Consider the following 19,237-nt stretch of genomic DNA (forward strand, 5'->3'; position numbering starts at 1 on the left):
GAACAGGCTACCTTTAAATTAGAACGATGAGGAAGGTCATGCAGAAACTTTTCAACCATTTGTGCTACCTAACATTCCAGTGAACTTGTGGGGACGGGATATGTATTAGAGCTGTACTTACTACACAGCATGTACAACAGATGCTAAAGAGTCAGGGCTACTGCCCGGACAGAGGCTTAGGAAAAATGTTACAAGGAGGCCCACAACCTGTGGCAGACAAAAACTGTGTCACTAGAGGTCCTGGGGATACTAGAGGATTAGGGTCTTTTCCATAGAGGTCACTGCACAGCAGCCTTAGATTATACAAGCGATAAAAGTCACTTGGAAAAATGATGACCCTGTATGGGTGGAGCAGTGGCCCCTTACTAAGAAAAAATTGGAGGCTGCGTATACATTAGTTAAGGAGCAGTTAGATGCTGGACATATCATTCCTTCCACTTCACCCAGGAACAAGCCATCCAGATAGTTAAATCATGCCCTATTTGTGTGGAATTTTTACCTGTTCCTCATTTGGGAGTTAATCCTCGAGGACTTTTACCTAATCATGTGTGGCAGATGGACGTCACACACATGCCTTCCTTTGGAAAATTACAATATGTCCATGTGTCTATTGATACATATTCTTCTCTAATTTTTGCTTCTGTCCATTCAGGGGAAAAGGTTAAGGATGTAAAAAATCATTGTTTTCATGCTTTTGCTTACATGGGAGTGCCAAAATGCATAAAAACTGATAATGGTCCCGCCTACAGTAGTACGGGATTTTCAAAATTCTGCCAAGATTTTTCTATTGTTAATAAGACTGGTATTCCTTATAATCCTCAAGGGCAGGCTATAGTAGAACGCTGCCATCGTACCTTAAAAACTTATATTGCTAAAGTAAAAAAGGGGGAGTTAGGGGCTCATCTTTCCTCTCCATATTCTATTCTTTCCCTTGTTTTATATATTTTAAATTTTTTATCGGTGGATTCTGCTGGAGTATCTGCTGCAGATAAGCACTGGAGGGCTCCTGTTGCAAATCATCCTCTGGTGCAATGGAAAGATCTTTCTACTGGCACTTGGAGGGGACCCGATCCGGTGTTGGTGTGGGCCCGGGGATCTGTTTGTGTCTTTCCGCAGGACAATGAAATTCCTCTGTGGGTTCCTGAATGCTGTGTGCGCCCTGTGGCTGCTGCTGAATCCCAACATGGCAGAGACCTATTGGGCCTTCGTAAAAAACTCTCCCCTTCTGATGCCAATGGGGATTGAGAGCCCAATACGGCCAGCCTTGGCAAACATTATTGTAAGCCTAGGAACTGTAGCCATGTGGTTGGATTCTTCAGAAGGTAATGTATGGTAACTTTTTTCAAAAAACATTGAGAATGTACCACACCTTAGAGATTAAGGATAACTCTGAAAGTCAATGAACTTCAGTTGTAAACAGTAGCATGCCAGCTAAGCCTTTTTCGCATTTTGCAAACCCCCTCAAGCTGGTGTAGTACCTACTTTTCAGGAATGGCTCTGTGCAACATTTATTTGCCTCCTGAAATTCATCTAGCCTTTTTGAAGATACCTCAAAATTTGTGAGCCTGAATGTAGCCATTATTGAGGCCATTAGTTCTACTCCTTGTTTGCTGTTTTGTTTTCTGTTTTCTTTTTTTCTCAGTTGTTCTCTTGCAGACCTGCCAGCCTAAGTAGTGCTGGGATCAAGAAAAATGGGCCTTGGTGGTTCGTGTTCCTGGAGCCGTGTCCATGCCAGTGGACCGTGACAGCTAGACACAGATGATGCTCACACGCTCCAGAAGAGACTCTGACATCGCTGTTGCCGTTGTTGCTGTTATAGCAGTGGTGGCCACTGCTGCTATTGTTTCTGGGATTGCTATTTCATAATTGGTTACTACAGCTAGCACAATGGAGACCCTGGCAGCAAAAGTAGCTACCACAGTTAGTTAATCTTTCTTCTTATTGGGCATGATAAATTTAATTCCACTTCTATACATTATAATTGGCTTTGTAAGTTGTAAAAAATTATTGAAACTCAAGTTCCATTTACTTATGGGATACCACCTTACAAGGACACCAATTTGCAGTAAGGCTCGTTTAAGAAGGGAATGGTTCAATTGCCTTTAGCCTCCTGGCTATGGGTGGATTAGGACTTCTGTTGGTCTTTTCTGTGTCGCACAGATTGCAAGCCCAGTGCCACTTTGAGACCTTTGGCAGCAGTCACTCTACAGCTCACATGGTTGAGTCTGTATGATAATGAGTATTCAGAGACGGGTAATACTTGGGGTGCTGCCATCAACCTAAGACAGAGCACTTGTGTGGCCTGGGCAGGTGTCTCTATGACGGGTAAGGTGGTCTGCTGGTCCCACGCAACCTAAGTCAGAAGCTCATTTAATAAAAAGGGGGGACCTGTGGGCACCATGGGCCCTGGCCCCCGACTGGGAGTGGCTGCGGCTTTGCTTGCTTGACCATGATCAGATGTCCTCCCTATTCAGATTCCCTGCCGGTATCCACCCTTCTGAATGCTTAAGGGAAGTTCCTTGTTTGTGTATCCTGCATTTTGGGCGTTAACTACTTAGATACAAGAACGTAGAACATTGGGTCTGGAATGTAGACCATTGGTAGCGAACTTCTGCCCTCCGGGGGTTCCTCCATTTGTGCTGTAAGCCTGTATGTATTTAAGGTTTCTTCCCTCTTTCAATAAACGGCATTCGACATCCAATCGTATGAATGACTCGCTGTCTCTTGTCTCTATTTTTTAATCCGCAGCCCTTCGCTCGGACATGGTGAACGGTTATCGGTAATGCGGGCGTTACCGCTACATCAGGGCAGGAATAAATCTAGATACACCAAGGTCTTTGTCGGTCTACTTTGTTTTTCTAGGATGAAATCCTGTCTACATTGCTTCAGTTTCATCCTGACGCTCAGTTCCTCTGTGTCCCCTTATTTATTACCCTAGTCCTGCTAACAACTAAGTTCTTATGCTTCCAGTCTCATCTACGTCCTCTGTTTATTTGCCCTCCATCTCTACTTGCTCTTTATTCCTGGCTTTGATGAACTCTACAAGAGTTCTGCCTTACCTTCTACAGAATGTCTGTGTTCTTTCCTTCTCCCTGGTCATGCCATTCTGTTTCTCTACAGAAAATGCCTGTTCCTTCTTCCACTGGCCATGAGGTTCTCTGCCTCCTCAGCAATATTGCTCCACCCTACCTTCCACCTTGATATGTAAAAACCTCTTTTGTTCTCAGTCAATTGCTCTGGAAACCACTAGGCCTCAAGGCAAGGGGATGGTCTAAGCTTCAATAGCACAAGAAACAAGGCTATTCATCTCCCACCAGCTTGTCTTTTGCCTATGTGACCTTATCTAAGTACTGGCTAGAACAGGGAAGTTCACACACACATTCCATGGTAATTGTGAGCACAAGAAATTCATAACAAGGCACAACTGAGTATTATGCTGTATAACACCAAACAGTTCATACCAGATGGCTTGCCGCTTGACTGACCCTTGGCCTGGTCAAGGAATAGCTTTAATATACAGCTGGACTCCTTATAACATATTCTTGTGGCTCATCACATTGATACTCCTATCTCAGCCTCTCATATGTTGGAGTTATCAGTGTGCACCATCATACCCTGCTGTGTTTTATAATTCTTTAACGAATACTTGAATACTAGACGTTGTATAATGAAAATAGTAGCATTGTCTCAGAATGGTTGAGACTCAGTTTTTCCTCTGGGGAATTTTGTGAATATTATTTGGTCTATCTAGATTTCAACCTCATTAAAGTAACTGTGAAACACATTTTCTGAGAAACTGAAGTATGCAAAACATACACATTAAATGGCAATATCATTTATTTAGTGACAGCTTCCTGCGACCATCTTTAGAAGTCCTAGAGTATGCAGAATTGATTGTTTTCTAAATGCAAACATATTTCTCTCTTTTTTTTTTTACCAATTTGAAATTTCAATATTTTATTAAAATGTATAATATGAATTGCATAAACTAGACAGTCAAATCTCTTCATGTATCCAATTAAAATATTAAGATTCTATAATTCTTTTACTCTTTCCATAATATAAACCACAAAATAGGTCTCAGTATATTTAATAATGTTTATAAATGAATATGCAGAATCAGAGGCTTTTCAAAGATCTGTTTATTTTAAAAGTGGGAAACAGTATGTTTTCAAAGTGACATAAAGAAATGACTTAATTGTGATTCCCTACAGTGTGCTGATTCTATGGAGTATTGAGGATCATGTCTTATTCTAGAAACAGGTAAGAAAGAATCAAGAAAAGATGATTAGCAGATGGTATGAAGAAAGCTCTGTCCTCTAGATTAAGTGCATAACACTGTTTTGTGAAGGTGGGTATCTTGAAGATGCGAAGCCAGGATCCCCAGCTAAAGAGGCCTTCCTTCTTGTTCTCCTCTGGACCTGGGTAGCATTTCTTCCATGTCTGCAACAACGTAAACAACAACAGCCCAAACAGCAGCAGCAACATTCATCTGCTTGGGATCCATGGCAGTCATGGTGTCTCCATGGGAATGATGGAAGGAGAAATATTTGTATAAGTCATCACGCAGACTGGCTCCTGGGGAGAAGAGGGAGATTTCTGAGTGTGGCATTTTGACAAACATCGCTGAATAGCTGTTCAGAAACCATTGCTACCCCCTCACATCCTTTCAGTCCACTCCCCCTGATAACTGAAGTGGCAAAGTAATTGTTTCCCAAGGCTGTCTTGAAGGAAGATAGCTATATCACATTCCTCTGACCACTAAGATTTATGTGTCAGGCTGTGGGAGAGTTCTAGGAATGCCTTAGCTTTGCTGACAAAGACTTGGGAAAGGGTGGCTAACACTCCATTCAGGGTAGATGAGAAATTAGAGTTGAAAGGAACAAAAAGCCCTGGTTTTAGCCTCAAATTAGAGCCTGGAGAAATGTCCTGTTCAATTCATCCTTTGACCACTACTTGGATGGTCTTGTGGAGGTCTAGGTGCAGCTCTGAAGCATCTGGGAGTCATGCTGATTGTTTTATTGTGCAATGCATGACACACAGAGAAGACAGCAGAGAACCTATGTATGCAAGACCTTAAGGTGATCTTATGAAGAGGACATGTCTATCATTCCACCCAAGAAAACAGTTTCTGGTACTTGAGGAGGCCATGTTTTCACTCTCCTTCTCAGTGTAGTTCTCTGCTCTATCCCCCAAGGAGTCACAGTCCTGTTTTGCTCGTGTACTAATCAGTTCTTGTTTTTTTCCTGTGGTTTTATCACACACACACACACACACACACACACACACACACACACACACACACACACACTCACTCACTATGGCCAAAACTCTATGTTCGAAACATATTATGCGTATTGTCTTTCCACTCAAATGCATGTAAGGTTTAACTCTTACCATGCATTGCTGTAATATACTTCTTTGTAATTTGTTTTAATTCTATCTCATTGTATTAATTTATCCATTTTCTTTCCCAGGTTTCTGTAAGCACATGCTACTATCAACATTCTAAAGGGTAGAAATGTTGGGGTGGAATGGCTGTGCTACAGAGCATGTGTGGTTAATTTTATTATTCAATTCCAAAATGTTTTCCTTTTAATTTACATGGCCATGGTGAGTAAATGAGCTAGCTGTCATTTTGATTCATATGTTCTCCAGCATTTGGTTTTGCCAAAAGCATTTTTTTTTTTTTTGCTTTTCTGGTGAGTGTCAAACATCATTTCCTTTTTAATTCTTCAAGTTGCTAATGAAATTGAATATATGTTTCTATATGAATTTTTGTTTCTTGTTGAGGTGCCAGATGATATATTTTTGAATCTAATCTTCTCTTGGTATTGTTCACATATATTATTTTCCAGTTTATGGCTCAGCTTTCTTTCTGAATACATGTTCTTACTATTGATGTAGCTGAATTTGTGAAACTTCTCACTTATGATTGGTGCTATGCATGTTTCATTCAAGAGATGCTTCACATCCCTTAAAACTAAAAATATCCTCCTGTGTTCTACTCTGAAAATTTAAAGCTTTTATCTTCATTGTTAATGTTTTCACACATCTAGAATTAGAATTGATTTTTCTGTAGTATGTGAAGTAGGTTTCTGTTTTTATTTTTTAGTTGTCGAGAAAATTGATTAATGTGTGCTCTTCCCCATTAATCTGCAGTGTCAATATCCTCATATATCTAATTTTCTTCTATGTAAAGGCTTGCTTGGGGATAGCAAGTCTGTCTCTTTGGTCTCTTCATTGGCCTCCATGTTAACATCACCCTGTCTCAATTGCCATTGCTTTCTAACCCTTGACATTGGGGAGGACAGCTTTCTCCAACTTCTCCCATTCCTCCTTCTCCCCTTCTTTCCCCTTCCTTCTCTTCCAAGAAGTGTTTTAGTTATTCTTAACTATGTTGCCTTCCACATAATCTTCAGAATTACTTTAATATTACAGAAAATTATTTTTGGATTGTTTTCCAGAATTATATCAACCTGCATATTAATTTGAGGAAGATATGCAAAAATGATTTACATCTTTCAGTCAGGATATTGTGTTTTTTTGAGCATGTTTTTTTTTGAAAATGTTATGGTAATTTATTTCTATTTGAGTCTTCTGTAACATCTTTACATTTTATAGTACAGGAGATGGAGCGATTGCTCAGAGGTTAATCACACTGGCTGCTCTTTCAGAGGACCTAAGTTTGATTCCCAGCACATGGTGGCTCACAACTATCTGTGTCTCTAGTTCCAGGGTCTCCAATGTCCAATTCTGGTCTCTGCAGGCACAAGGAACTTATATGGTGTATGGGTATAGAGATATCCATACAGGCAAAATACCCATACACATAAAATAAAAATAAAAATAAAATCAAAATATAGTCTTCCTCATGTTTTGGTAGTTTTCTTTCCTTAATGGGCTCTATTGTAGTAAAAGTTACTTTTTTTGTTTGTGGCTATCCAGCTTAAATAGAAAACTGTATGTGAGTCATCAGATGGAGTTTCTTTTTTGTCTTTATTCTGGAGTATCTTGCATAGTAGCTATAAATTCTTTCCTGGTTATTTTATAGGACTTTTTATAAAGCCACCAAAGTCTGATATTTTCTTTATGACAAAAATGTTAACTAATGATTTAATTTTTTTCATGGTTACTGAGCTACTTAAGTTTTGTGTTTCTTTCTGATTATCTTTGGAAATTCATATTCTAGAAATATGTGGGCTTTGACTAATCTTCAAAATAATCACTGAGAAGTTGTCAATAATACCCTCTTTTTACTTTTGACAATGCCATTCATTCTGCAGTGATGTCTCTCTCTTTGTATCTGATGCAGATTTTCAGTGTCTCCTCTCTAGCCAGCAACTTGCCATTTTTGTTGCCTTTCAAAGAAAAAGACAAATTGGAGCTTTGGGGATACTTTCTACTATCTAGTAGTTTTTCTTCCACTGGATTTTGCTCTTAGATTTATCTTTCCCTTTCTTTCTTTTTTTTTGTTTTTGTTTTTTTTTTCCAGAGAGGGGTTCTCGGTGTAGTTTTAGTGCCTGTCCTGCATCTCACTCGGTAGACCAGGCTGGCCTTGAACTCAAAGAGATCCACCTGCCTCTGCCTCCTGAGTGCTGGGATTAAAGGCATGCACCACCACCACCTGGCTTCCCCTTCTTTCTTTGGTTTGTTTTCTTACTTGAGTTAAATGCTTGGTTTATTATTTTGCAAATTTCCTTTGTTTCTGGCATACTCACCAGGACTATAATCTTAGCCTTCCAACCAATTCTGATTAGAGTGTTCATGACTACTCAGTTTTAAATGCTTATTAATTTCTAGGTTGAGCTTGTCATCAACTTACGTTTTATAGTGAATATTCTTAATATTCAAAAATGAGGTTTCCTTGTTTAATTTTTGCTGTTAATCTCTGATATAGCTATCATATAATGTGGGCTGTATGGTGCAAATTCTTTGAATTTTGTTGTGATTTGCTCCATGGCCTACTATCACGTCTACTTTCACAAATGTTGCACATGCACTACTTATAAAGGATGTGTGTCCAGTGTGCTGGGCATGTTTCTAGATCTGGAGTATTAATTGCGTTCTTTAAACTTTTAATTCCTTGTTTACTTGTTATGCATCTGATGTGTAAGTTGGGGAGGTATAGACAAAAATGTCCATTCATGATTTCAATGTGTTTTCTATTTTACAGTTATTCTATAACTCCAGAAATGCCTTTCAATGTATTTCAAAGTTATGCTCCAAGGAATACATGAATTCAGAATTCTATCTTACTGGTAGATTGAACTTTTATTGATTTGTGGTTGTCTCCTTATGTGTAGTAATATACATGTCTTGATATTTTCTTCATAATAGAAATGCTAAGTAATGATTCAATGTCTTTCATGATTACTGAGTGAGGATTTGTATTTCTCCCATATTTAATCCAGCTTCTCCTATGTTTGAGATGGCCCAGTTGCTTCTTTATGCAGAACACAACGCTGCCCGCTTTGCTCCATCATTTTATGCCCCGTCCTTACATTCTTAGTGTTTTTTTTCTAAAGAAAGTTTTCAAAATCTAGCCTGGGAATATTTGAGTTTTATCAGGAGATTATAATCCATTTATGTGGATCATGGTTATTTTTCAATTTGATTTGCTTATACCCCCTGGATTTTAGCTCCCTGTTCCTTGTGTTTTCTAGGCTTCTTCCTCCCACTTCTCTCTTGTCCTTTTCAGGGTTAATTTTCTTCCCTCTTCTCATTCCTTCCTCTCCTGCCTACTCCCCAGTCTGAAAGCCATCTGCTTTATCTCTGTTCAGTCACAAACTATCTAATGACTACCACATTAGTACCTTACATCACACAAGCACCTGGAGGCTAAGTGTCTCTCATGGTCCTGAAAGCCCATGCCCTGTGGGATGGACAGGTAAAGGCTGGGTCCCATCATACCACTGCTGATTCCCACTTTGTGTTTCTAACTGCTCTGAATCTGCTTACATTACCTCCAGATAATGATTGTTTAATTATTAGGAGGAAAGGAATGATTATGAACTTAGGATAACCACATTGACAGCACTCTCCTGCTTCCTGCCCATAAGTTGGGTGTTACAATTGTCCCTGAGACCTCATTGCCTAGGACTGATTTTCTCCATGATGGTCTAAGTTTTAAAAACTTAAGTTAAACATATATTCTACCTATTTTCCTAACAGCCTTGCTCTGAAGTGAAGTTGAGGTTTCCCATGCCAAATTTAGCCAAGGCTCTACTAAATGTAATGCAGGCTAGGAAAGGGAAATATAGAAAGAAAAGAAACTCATCCATACCCTGACAATGACTCATCCCTATGCCTACTGGCAAGTGACAAGCAACATATGTTAACTGACAGTAGCTGTTGAACTCTTCACCCATGTTTAAGTGATTTTTTTTTCTGTGCAGTGACTTTTTCTCTGAACCAGTATGTTATCTGCTCACCCAAGACTCAGAAAGGGTGATCCTCCAGCCTGATAACATAAAACTGGTAGTGGGCAGGCTGGAGCTGAGGTCCATCAATGTTCTGAAGACTCAGTCCAAATGAACTGGGGAAACGTTTTTTGAATCCCCGTAACATTCTAGGTAGTAGGCTAAGATTAAAGGCCAACATTAAGGTAAAAGGAACTTAATTTCTAACATCTGAAACAGTATTCTGCAGCAGGGGAGGATGTACTCATGAGTTATAGCAGCAGCTAGGATGTCACTGGATGACAAGGTTATGCTGTGTGTTCTCTTCACTGTCCTCATCATTTCCACCATCCTTTGTTATAACTGTATTTGCACTTTTTTCATGACCTATTGTAAGCTCCCCAGAGTCAGACCCTCCATTCTGATACCCACTCTGCCGTCAGTGCCTACTGCCTAGCACCAAACACAAGATGGAAGTGTATTTACTTATTGAATGAGTGGGGGCTAAATTTTACGAGCAAATTCGGCCTAGAGGGTGATGCACCACCTTGGAAAATATGGGATTTAGAACAAGGCAACTTGGGGAATTCACAGAAGAGATTACTTACAAAGAATTATTAGGGTTAAATAAATAATAGATAAAACAAGTCAGGACTAGCCACAGTGGAGAGCCATTGCCAACCTGAGTCTAAAACGGAGGGCAGGATAGGATAGGAAGGAACTAAGAGTGAGTGCTAGGGAAAAGAGAGGCGCTCTGGTCGTTTGGAAGCCTGGGTCTCAGTCTCTAGCTCATGCCTCCTAAAACTCTTCTGGGTTCCTCTGGGCCAAACCCAAATACATCAGCTGGCAAAGGGATTTATTAGCAGAACACATAACAGTTCACCCAGTACTCACTGCATGTTAGAGAACGATAAGGAGGGATGTGGAGGGACGCATAATGCACAAGTCCTTATGATGTAAATAGAGAGCAGTGGAAACAGGGATTCCAAGTGCATGGAATGTGTAAACATTTTTGATTTGTGCGATGTGAGATAAATCGGTTAATAATTGACAGATAAAATGGGCAACTGGCAATGGTAGGCCTGAAAATGGGCTGGTGTAGTGCATAAGTGAGAGACTTACGCAGTTAATGGTTAGGACAGAGGGACAGCTGCAGCTTTGTCTCAGGTAGACACCCCAAAACAGGTGGGTGACTCCAGAGATCACAAAGTTGAGGAGAGTGCTGGAGTGCAGTTAGAGGAGAGGCCATATTGGCAACTTCCCGGCCTCTGAAATTCTCAAGGAGGCTTGAGAATGAAATAACCAATCTTCCCAGAAAGGCCAGAATCCATTAAAAACAGGAGCTTCCTTATACAAGAAGCTCATGGCTCCCAGGAAAGTCAAATCCGCATGTTTTCTCTGGCAGTAGCTGTAAGTATCTTCACAGAACTGTGACATTTTAGAATTTATTTGGGGGGTTGGTAGAAAGCACACACTCCCTAGATTCCAGAGAGCAGCAAGTGAATGTCAAAATCACACACACACACACACACACACACACACACACACACACACACACACACACACACACACTCACACACACACACAGCACAGAGTTAAGAAGTTCATAAAATGGAAATTACTGAGAGTGGATAGAGGATAAAGAGTGAGGGACATTTAATCCCAGCAAAGCATGAACACTTGGGGCCCGGTTGATTCCATACAGGGCTTCTTAAGAACACTGCAAGTTAGCTGATAAAAATGGGATTCAAATGCCATATTGGAAAAATAAAGGCAAGATGTATTGTGATGTCCTTTTCAGGCTTCCAAAAGTCCTTTTGTGTCTCTGACTGAAGGAATCTGACTGCCAGATGGGTGACGTTTGGCTGCCTCTCTTTAGAGCCTGTGACTTAAGGAAGGCATTTCCTCCTACATCATCTAAGTTCCCATGGACATTATGCAAAATAAAAACAACCCAGAAGCTTGCCACCAGGCATGCTGATATCCACGGAAGCTGTGGGAAGCCCAGTGGCAGCCCTGGAGCTTTGTCTTTGTAATTCCAAGGAGACACTTTATCAGTGACAGCCACTGATCTAACAGAGCAGCACCATGGGAGCTCCTGCATTTCAATTTGAGAGAAAGGTGGGCTAATGCTAGCTGTCCCTAGGGGTAATTGCATGGTATCTTTTGACAGGTGTATGAGCTCTGAACAGGGAATCATCAAATGCTCTTTAGACATGGAAAACTGCTAGAAGGAGTTTGCTCTAAGGAGCAATATTCTTCCCTGGAAATAAGCTACAGCATTCTGAGGCCTTTCACTGTTGGAAAGTATTTTTAAGGGAGATTTGGGAGGTAAGGATGTCAGTCAAAGAGAAGGGAGATACAGCTGAGAAAACTGAGGAAGATAGGCCCGAGTTCAAATTCAGACTCTTCTGCTCAATAATTGGGTGACTTTGAAAGTCTCTGCAAGGCCATTCCATTTTAGTGTCTTCAATCATAAAATGGGGATAATGATAGCTAACCTTCAAGATGCTGCTGAGGATTAGTAGGCACTCAATTAAGCCTTTATTATGGCTGTTATATACCCACAGAAGCTCCAACATACCCATAGCATCAGGATCAATTAAATGCCACTTGGAGGGTTTAAAATCCTAATTTAATCAATCAAAGTTCTGATGATTATTCATAGTGATGGCATAGTTAGACCATGAAATGTGTTCTATGCGACATTGCCTTGACCCTGATTTGAGTGATTTTTCCCCCTCTCCCTCCATTTACATCCCTCTGAATCCTTTTTGTAAACACTCATCTCACAAAAAGTATCTTCCAGCTGTGAGCTTAGGTGATGACTAGTCTATGACTATCATTAGAGATACCCACTCTGCCCCATACTGTTCACAGTATATTCATTCCCCAAAGGGACAGAGTGGTAATGACCATGCTGTGTGCAGGCTGTCAGAACAAGAATGAACTCTTGCTAATTCCTAAAGATACGGGTGGGCAATACACAGAGATGCACACACACCTGCTTGTGGTGTGTCATCCCTCACACATATGTATCAGAGGGTTTTCATGAACAAGAATTAAAAAATTTATGTTATGAGAACTTTTGCAAAGATATTCAAGCTCTACAGTTCAAATTCAAGTGTGTGATTTTTGTCAAATACATGCTGCTGTGGTGCTTTGTGAAGGCTGCACACATAGGCGAGCAGCTGTGGGGAATCTCTTTCTCCTTTGTAAACAAATCTCAGTCTGGGGCACACTATTTAATTGCAATGGAATGCATTACAGGCTTTCCCCTGATCATAATAATTATGGGGTTAGAGAAGAATGTTGTGTTCTTAATATATTCCCTACAAGGAAACAGTCTCCTTAGGATCCATAAAGTGCTAAAAATATATTTAAAATTTAATTAAAATTATTATTTTTTTCAGCTACATTGTCATGTGAAAAAACATTATTGCCAAAACAATTAGAAAGTCAATTCATAGAATTTGCAGGCATTTAATCTCTCTTTTCAAGGAGGCAGTTTAATCCCTATTAAATCTTTCTGAAAATTAGAATCAGGAGTAGTTAATTAATAGCTTCCTCACCCATAGCTTCTCAGAAGAGAAAACAGTTTATAGGGGATGAAAAAAAGAAAAAGAAAACAAAAGACAGGCTACAGTAGAAAAGAAAAAGACCTCCAATCCAAACTCCTTTAAAAGCATTCCAATTTGAGATTATAAACTTTCCACCTAACCAAGAACCTTCAAGATTATGCTAAAAGTTTCCAGGCACCACTATGTCTGTGAAACATCCAGGCATTGGGAAATGTGGGACAACTCTGAGCACATAGTTGAGGTCAGCACTGACTCTCCTGGTGACCTCCAGGTCACAGGGTGGCGGAACTCTGTGGACTGAACCTTCTCCCACAAAGTTGAAGAACTGGAAGGCAGCAGCAGGACTAGAATGAATACTAGTAAGACTAACCAATACCACATGATGATAGTTATGGAGACATCCTACGGAGAAGCAACCAAGATTAGTCACTATCTGCCCAGTGCTTCTTGTGTGCCTGGAGCTCTTTGAAAATTATTTTATTTAATTCTCTCAGTGACACCACAAGCAATGGATCATCAATAACAGCAGCAGATGGAAAACAGACACCATACTTGTCTAAATCCATAAAGTAGCAACTAGTAGAGAGATAGGAGTCAAACTTGGTTGTTTGCAGGTTCTGGCTATTATGAATAATGCTGCTATGAACATAGTTGAGCATGTGTCCTTGAGGTATGATTGAGCATCCTTTGGGTATATGCCCAAGAGTGGTATAGCTAGGTCTTGAGGTAGATGGATTCCCAATTTTCTGAGAAACTGCCATACTGATTTCTAAAGTGACTGTACAAGTTTGCACTCCCACCAATAGTAGAGGAGTGTTCCCCTTACTCCGTATCCTTAGGCTGGCTTTTGGGAACCCAATACTCATGCTGGGTTGCCTCACCCAACCTTGGTGCAGATGGGAGGAGCTTGGTCCTACCTCAACTTGATGTGCCATGCTTTGCTGACTCACATGGGAGGCCTGGCTTTTTCTATGGGGATGGAGATGGAATAGATGGAGGATGTGAAAAGAAAGTAGGGGGAGGGAATGGGAGGAGAGAAGGGAGGAGAAACTGTGGTTTGTATGTAAAATAAATGAAAAAAAAATTAGTTAAAAAAAGGAGTCAAATTTGGGTTTCTTTGGTTTAAAATCCTTACCATGTACCTACTCTCACCGCCTTGTCTCAAGAAATCAGCCTTTCCTCTGAGGAAATTTGACTGGTGTGACTCAGTCCACTTATTGCCCTACCCCTCCCAAGGCCCATTTTGACCTTATGGCAAGGGGGTAGAAATTTGAATTGGGGCTATACTGGATCATGTAGGAGAAATACATTCACAAAGTAAACTCAGATTATCAGAAAGTAGATATCCACTGTGGCCATACCACCCCAAAACATCTGATCTTGTCTGATCTTGGAAGCAAGAAAGGGTGAGTCTGGGCTCATATTGGACAGGCCTGCCAATTCTCCTGGGATTTCTCAGCCATCGAAAGTCCACCCTTACCTCTGGTCACTCATGATGTCCTCTACTCTGAATCATTTTAAAACTAATATTTTAAAACTGATATAGCAACAATAAAAATTCTATATAACAATGGAGTATAATGAGATGTTTCAACAGTATATTCTCATGTAATATTTACATCAGGTTAATTTAAGCATGTCTATATTCTCAGTCATTTTTTATTTCTTCATGATGAAACATCCAATATCCTTTTTCAGCCTGGCTTTTAAGATTTATGTAATGACTTATAGTCATTGATCCATGACTATATCATATCACCCTTTTCACACCAACCTCTCCTCCATACCTTTTGCAGCATGTATGTAGTGGTGGGTCAAAAGGATTTAGAAAAATGAATTAATACACCTGTATATGTATATATATGTGTATTTATATGTGCTATGTGCCTCTGAGTATATAAAAGTTGGTACTTCCTCAACAGCTACCCACTCCTGAATACCCATTCTTTCTCCCTTGATCAACCTCACACCATTTCTATGACTAGGCTCATTATCATTGCTTTCATAGTTTTAGAGGTCTGTGTGTCTTGGTAATGTGGCAATAAACTCCAAATCCTAGCTCTTTGACTTTGCCTCTCTTGTTTTCTAAGACAAAACAATATTGTCCTTTCCTTGGATGGTGTACTTTTACTCATGATTATGTTTCAGTCCTAATTTATTGTTTCCTGTTTGGATCATGCAGATTTATTGGCCACTTTTCCTTCATGGTCTAATGTCAATGCAGTTTTTTACTATCTGAGCAGATGTGACTCAGGTGTAAAAGCTGACCTGCCAGTCTCCACAAACTCAGAAAGTGATACTTGCTAAAAAACAAAACAACAACAAAAAACTATGATTGAAAGAGTTTGGGTTTATTCTTGTGCTTTTTTTTTTTTTTTTTTGTCTGATAGAGCACATTGCAAGAAAGAACACTCAGTAAATGTCTGGACCTGAGAGAAAACTCTAATGATTGTTTCTAGGGTGGCATTTACAATGAAAGCTTTACAATTATTGTGGATTTGAGTAATTATGTTCAGATGGACAGATTTTTGATTTCTAGTTACAAATAAAGATACAAAGTCCTTCCATACTAGAAGGCAGTTTTTAGCCAATACAACATTTGAACTCACCTTTCTTCCTCCATCTCTATATAACCACCTCCTGCTTTGTTAGCAACCAGGATCATAGATAGGCATTAGCCAAGTGGAACGACTTATACTCGTGTTATTGTGGCCTGATTCCCATGCACACAGTAGACACCTAGGCAGGGTTTTGGCAGTGCTGTGGAAATGCCTGGGCCAGAGTCCTACTTTTGTCAATCATTGTTTGATGTCTGCTTATAGCATTGAAAGCTGGGTGGGTGAGAGTAAAATGTGACCCGTCACAAGGCAGAACCTAAGAACTACTGACAAGTATGGTGATATTTTATTTGTGCTGAAATGTGATTTTATTTGTATGTTAATAAATAAAGTTGCCTAGGGATCAGAAGTCTGGCAGTGGTGGCACACACCCTTAATCAGATAGAATGGCAGGCAGAGTCTGTGTGTTCAAGGACACAGCCAGCATGGTGACACACACCTTTAATCCAAGTACCAACCATAGAAACCTGAAGGTCTGTATAGACAGGCAGTGACAAAGAAGTCATGTGGTTGGATTTAGAGCCAATGAGCAAGCAGAACAGAAAGGCAATAAAAATACAGACACACAGGAAGTAGGTCTTTTTCTGAGGGGAAGAACGGCAGTGGCAGCGAGGGTAAGAAGGTGGTCTTAGCTCTTGGCTACGGCTCTCTGATCTTTGGGCTTTTAACTGTGCATTTGGCTCTGTGTTTCTTATTTAATAAGACCATTTAGAATTACATCTACAGACAAGTGAGTCTTACTTCACATAGCTGAGCTGACAGAGTTTAGAAAACCCAGCACCTATTACTAAGCATTTAAATATTTACTCTATAGGGGGAAGAGACAGTTTTTATAGGAGGATGCCTTTACTAACATTTTAATAACACCTACAAGGAGGGAATGAGCTATAGAAAAAGAGAAAATGGCACCTTTTTCCTATTTAAGAACCCTGCAAAAGCCAGATGAGTGATAAAATGTGTGTTACCATGGTATTAAAGAGTGTAGTTTTTGTTTGTTTGTTTTGATACTGAGTCTCATACTATAACTGAAGTGGGTCTGGAACTCATTATGTATCCCAAGCTGTCCTCAGACTTTGTTCCGTCCTTGGCCTCTGGATAAAAGGGATGTCTTGATGCGAATGGGGAGCTATGTGGGTGTGAGAGCAGAAGAAAACAGCAGCTATTTTTTTCTTCAGCACTGCAGGACTGGTAGCATTTAGAACTGAAATCAGTCTTAAGAAGTTGGCAAGTCCATTCCAATTACAGAATCTTGTGAATCACCACTATAGTTGCAAAAATAAGAATGCTCAAATAAAAAAAGTAACATATATCATAATTATTTTAAGGAGCTCCAATAGGATTGGAGTTATTCAATTGTTATTAACAAGAGTTAAGCTATATTGGATTACAAACAAATGAAATTATTTTGAAGCATGTAAATCTAATTATTTTAGGGATGATGTCAATTTGGTTCTCTAGCTCCCCACAAAATGCCCCTGGGGCAATCAATGTAGGACTGGAAGGACAAGGAGTCTAAGCCAAAATGCGCTTTTTACAGTTTTGGCATTCCAAGGTGTCAAGGTCACAAGAAGCTGTGAGATGAACGATAAGAGATACATATAGCAGAACACCATACTACTGAAAATGTCCATCTCTGTGTGTATGTGTGCATGTAGGTGTTGGTCCTTGCCTTTCGGTTTGTTACTGTTTTGTGCTACATATGACAGGCTAGCTGACATTTGAGCTTCCAGGAATTCGCCTGTCTCTGACTTTCATCTTGCTGAAGGAGCATTGGGATTACAAAGGTATACTACCAGGCCCAGCTTTTGTTTGGGTTCTTCAGATTCAAACTTAGGTCTTTCACACTTGCATTAAGTGCTTTACCAATAGCCCATCTCCCCAAACCCAAATTCTATCCTAAAAGACACATTACAGTACAATAAAAACTTAGTCACTAAGGAAAATATGTATCATGTTCAGGAGAATAATGGTTGTTTCATGGACAATTTAGAGGCAGCTCTAAAGGTGAGAAAAGCTGAGCTGGGTTGGGATTCTCTGGATCCTTCTTAGTTTCTAGTCTTGCTTGTGTGCCAGTATAGATTTATCTATAATGGATGTCTATGCTTTTGTGTAGGACAGTTGTGTTGTGGAATACTCTTTTTGTTCACTGTGAAGATGTGTCTTTGCCAAGGCACCTTCTTATTTATTTAATACAAAACCTAAATGTCCATTAGCTAGTCAGGGGATATAGGCAGGACAGCCAAACACAGAGGACACTGGGAAGAAGAAAGGTGGGGTCACCAGGAGATGCAGGGGGAGTAAGACATGCTAGAGGACGAGTAAAGCCACAAGCCACATAGCAATACATAGATGAACAGAAATGGGTTAATTTAAGTTAAAAGAGCTAGTTAGTAACGAGCCTCAGTTATGGCTGAGCTTTATGTAGTAGGTAGCTGTTCTGTCTATGACTTAAGGCACAATGTGGTTTTTGGGAGCTGACTCATGGGACAGAAAATTCTGACTACAGATTTGGTTACAGAAAGATGGGAAAGTACTTAGCTAATACTATGAAATATTAGTGAGGTTTCTACAAAGTCAGTTTCTGAAAAACAATGGAAAGGATAGAAATATACAGTCAACAATCTTTGCCTCAAACAATAATTCTTACAGGCAGAAAATGATATTTATAATGGAGAAAAGCTAGGTGAACGTTAGTGCAGCCTTTCTAAGACACCTTCTTCTTACTTATTCAAATAACCTTTTGTTTTCTTGGACATCTGGCAGTTTATCCTTTGGAAGAAAAACTCAGGCCCTTTAGTGATGAAGGGATGTAATATTTTTACAGCAAATCTTCTAAAGTAGAGTCCTCTGAAACCCATTGTGCAGCAAGGGTATAAACAGGCTTCCATGGGAATAGCTTTCTGACTTCCAAACCAAAGGAAAACAAAGATACAAGAAAAAAAAAACCTAGGAACTGAAAATGCATTTAATACAAACACATTTCACTTAAAGCAAAACATTTGTTCTTGGAATGTCCATTAAATGCCAGTGGTCATGAAAAAATCCTGGCCCAAGGTAAGCCAAGAAAGGCTGCAGATCTGAGATACAAATTTAGCATTTAAATGTAACTAAATTCCCAATGCTATTTACAGTTGACCCTCATTAATTAATTTTAGGACAATCTTCCTAATAAGAATCAGTAGCTACTCTTAGTAGCCATCCCAAATAAGATCTCAGTACATCTGACTGTTTATGTGATATTTATAATGCAAGAAAAATAGCAACTTATATATTTCTATGTATTCTTTAAAAAAAGACCAGTGGTGACATAGGAGGCCAGTGCTGCATTGTGGGGGAACATGCCATTAGCTGGTCCATTATTCACAGTCAAGCTGCAGAGTTATGAGCTAAGTGGTCAAAAGGAGCTTGAGACATCTGCTACAGACCCAGAAATGCTTCCAGGAGGTGATGAATCTTACCAGGATTCCCTCTCTTCTATTTCTGAAGCCTTTAGTCTTCTTGACAATAGGTGGAAACTCTGCACTCTTTCCACCAACTAGTCTAACTGGTAAGAAGGCCTAATTATGGGCAACATGGAGCACGAGGCTTGAATTAGTTCTTGTTTAACTTCATACAGTAGAGAAGTAGGCTTCCTGCT

General features: G+C 39.8%; 1 protein-coding gene across 4 annotated transcripts in view; it reads right to left on the reverse strand.

The window, feature by feature from the left end:
- Nucleotides 1–4,124: 4,124 nt before the first annotated feature.
- The window catches only part of Cpq (carboxypeptidase Q), a 429,601-nt gene continuing 414,488 nt past the window's right edge, over nucleotides 4,125–19,237 (reverse strand). For all 4 annotated transcript variants that reach the window (XM_042264686.2, XM_076555949.1, XM_076555948.1 and 1 more), the window contains one exon: nucleotides 4,125–4,578. In XM_042264686.2, coding sequence (XP_042120620.2) covers nucleotides 4,388–4,578 — 191 coding nt within the window. In that variant the 3' untranslated portion in view covers nucleotides 4,125–4,387. The remainder of the gene's footprint in view (nucleotides 4,579–19,237) is intronic.

Source organism: Peromyscus maniculatus, chromosome 20 (assembly GCF_049852395.1).
Source record: "Peromyscus maniculatus bairdii isolate BWxNUB_F1_BW_parent chromosome 20, HU_Pman_BW_mat_3.1, whole genome shotgun sequence".
Classification (NCBI taxonomy): Eukaryota; Metazoa; Chordata; class Mammalia; order Rodentia; family Cricetidae; genus Peromyscus; species Peromyscus maniculatus.